The sequence below is a fragment of the Rhincodon typus genome, unplaced genomic scaffold (assembly GCF_021869965.1).
Source record: "Rhincodon typus isolate 14 unplaced genomic scaffold, sRhiTyp1.1 hic_rhity00000101, whole genome shotgun sequence".
Classification (NCBI taxonomy): domain Eukaryota; kingdom Metazoa; phylum Chordata; class Chondrichthyes; order Orectolobiformes; family Rhincodontidae; genus Rhincodon; species Rhincodon typus.
In genome coordinates, this window is record NW_025965739.1 from 72,232 (window position 1) to 73,983 (window position 1,752).

General features: G+C 46.1%; 1 protein-coding gene across 1 annotated transcript; it reads left to right on the forward strand.

The window, feature by feature from the left end:
- The first annotated feature begins 245 nt into the window (after positions 1–245).
- Positions 246–1,046, forward strand: LOC125488269 (probable G-protein coupled receptor 139). The gene has a single exon (XM_048621196.1). The coding sequence runs from the start codon at positions 246–248 to the stop codon at positions 1,044–1,046; it is 801 nt and encodes a 266-aa protein (XP_048477153.1).
- The last annotated feature ends 706 nt before the right edge of the window (positions 1,047–1,752 follow it).

Sequence of the window (1,752 nt, forward strand, 5' to 3'; positions counted from 1 at the left end):
GTCACATTTTATAAGTAATTGAGACCTTAACCTTTGTTACATCCCTCCAATTATCTCAATAAATCTCTGAATACAGTGATACGTTTGAAAATCTCACTCTGTCCTCAATGAAACTGGTAACTTTGCCTCCAGGCTGGTGTATAATTTATTTGTTTTCCTTCCTCACAGTTAATGTAGTGACGACCTATGTCCTGCTTTATAAAGATTGTGGATTGTCTCTATGTATCAGACGTTACCTGGGGGCCATGGCAGTGGCGGATCTACTGGTCATTATCTTCGACTTGATATTGAGACACATTCCCATTGCTTATCGGGAACAGTTTTATTTCCTGCTGTCCATCCCCGTGTGTAATATCCACGCCGTCCTGCTTTATGCAGCCACTGACTGTTCTGTCTGGTTCACCGTCACTTTCACCTTTGATCGATTTGTGGCCATTTGTTGCCAGAAGCTGAAAAGTAAATATTGCAGTGAGAAAACGGCGGCTGTGGTTCTGGGAACAGTGACTGTGCTGAGCTGTTTAAAGAACATTTTCTGGTACTTTTTGTTCACAGCTCAGTATTCGCTGGGGAACCTCCCCTGGTTTTGTGATGTAACAATCGGTGTTTATGACTCTCGTGTCTGGGTCACAATCGAGTTCCTCCACCACATTCTAACCCCGACTCTCCCATTTCTCCTGATTCTGCTGCTCAATGTTTTCACTGTCAGACACATTTTAGTGACCAGCAGAGCCCGCAGGAGACTCCGGGCTCACACCAATGGGGATGGTCAGTGTGACACAGAAATGAGGAATCGAAAAAAATCCATCATTTTACTTTTTGTGATCTCGGCCAATTTTGTCCTCTTATGGTCAACGTTAATGGTGTATTCTATATGGGGCCGAATGTGGTGGATTGGGTATCACTCTGTGCGTCTACAAGAATTTGTGCAGGAATTGGGCTTCATGTTGCAGCTCCTCAGTTGCTGCACAAACACCGCGATTTATGCTGTGACCCAGACTAAGTTCAGGCAGCAGCTGAAGAATGTGCTGAAATATCCCTTTACCTAAATTCATCAATCAATCAAACTCACTCATTAATCAATGCATCCAGGATTTTCTCATTTCAGTTCAATGTTTCAGCAATGAAGCAGCCTGTCGCTATGGTAACAGACTGAGGATAGTGCTGGTTTATCCAACCTTATCCCACAGGGGGTTACAGGGAAACATGTCAATGTTTCTCTCAACTCACAGGCCGAACAGAAAAGTCACCATTCCACTGACTGCATCCATAACTTCAATATGTTATTAACGTTCATTAAAAAGTGCCAAGCAGCACAGCAAACTATATTGTTGTTTGTCTTTGTTTTGATGAAGCTCAGCTGGAGAGAGACAGACTCGGCCCCAAGGGAATGGGAGGATTTCGGGACTGAGCTCAGGAATTGGGTTTAAGTCACTCTGTCCTTGCGTTCACCTCTGGTATATCTCTGTCTCTTTCTCTCTCTCCTGTCCCTCCTCGCTCGCTCTCTCCCTCTCTGACCCACATCTCTCCGTACCCCCTGCTCCCCATCCTTCTCTCCATTCCCTTCCTTCTTTCTTTCCACCCACCCTTTCCAAACCGCTCCCTCCCTCTCTCCCTGCATCCCTCTCTCTCCCTCCTCCTCGAATGTCCGCACCCCCTTCTCTCACCCTCTGCATGTGTGAACCCCATCCCCCACTCTGTATTTTTCCCTCTGACCCCACCTCTCCCTAATCCCCTATCACACTTTCCCTCTCT

Excerpts from the sequence above, each read along its gene's own strand:
- LOC125488269 (XM_048621196.1), top strand. The coding sequence starts at position 246 with ATGGCAGTGGCGGATCTACTGGTCATTATCTTCGACTTGATATTGAGA.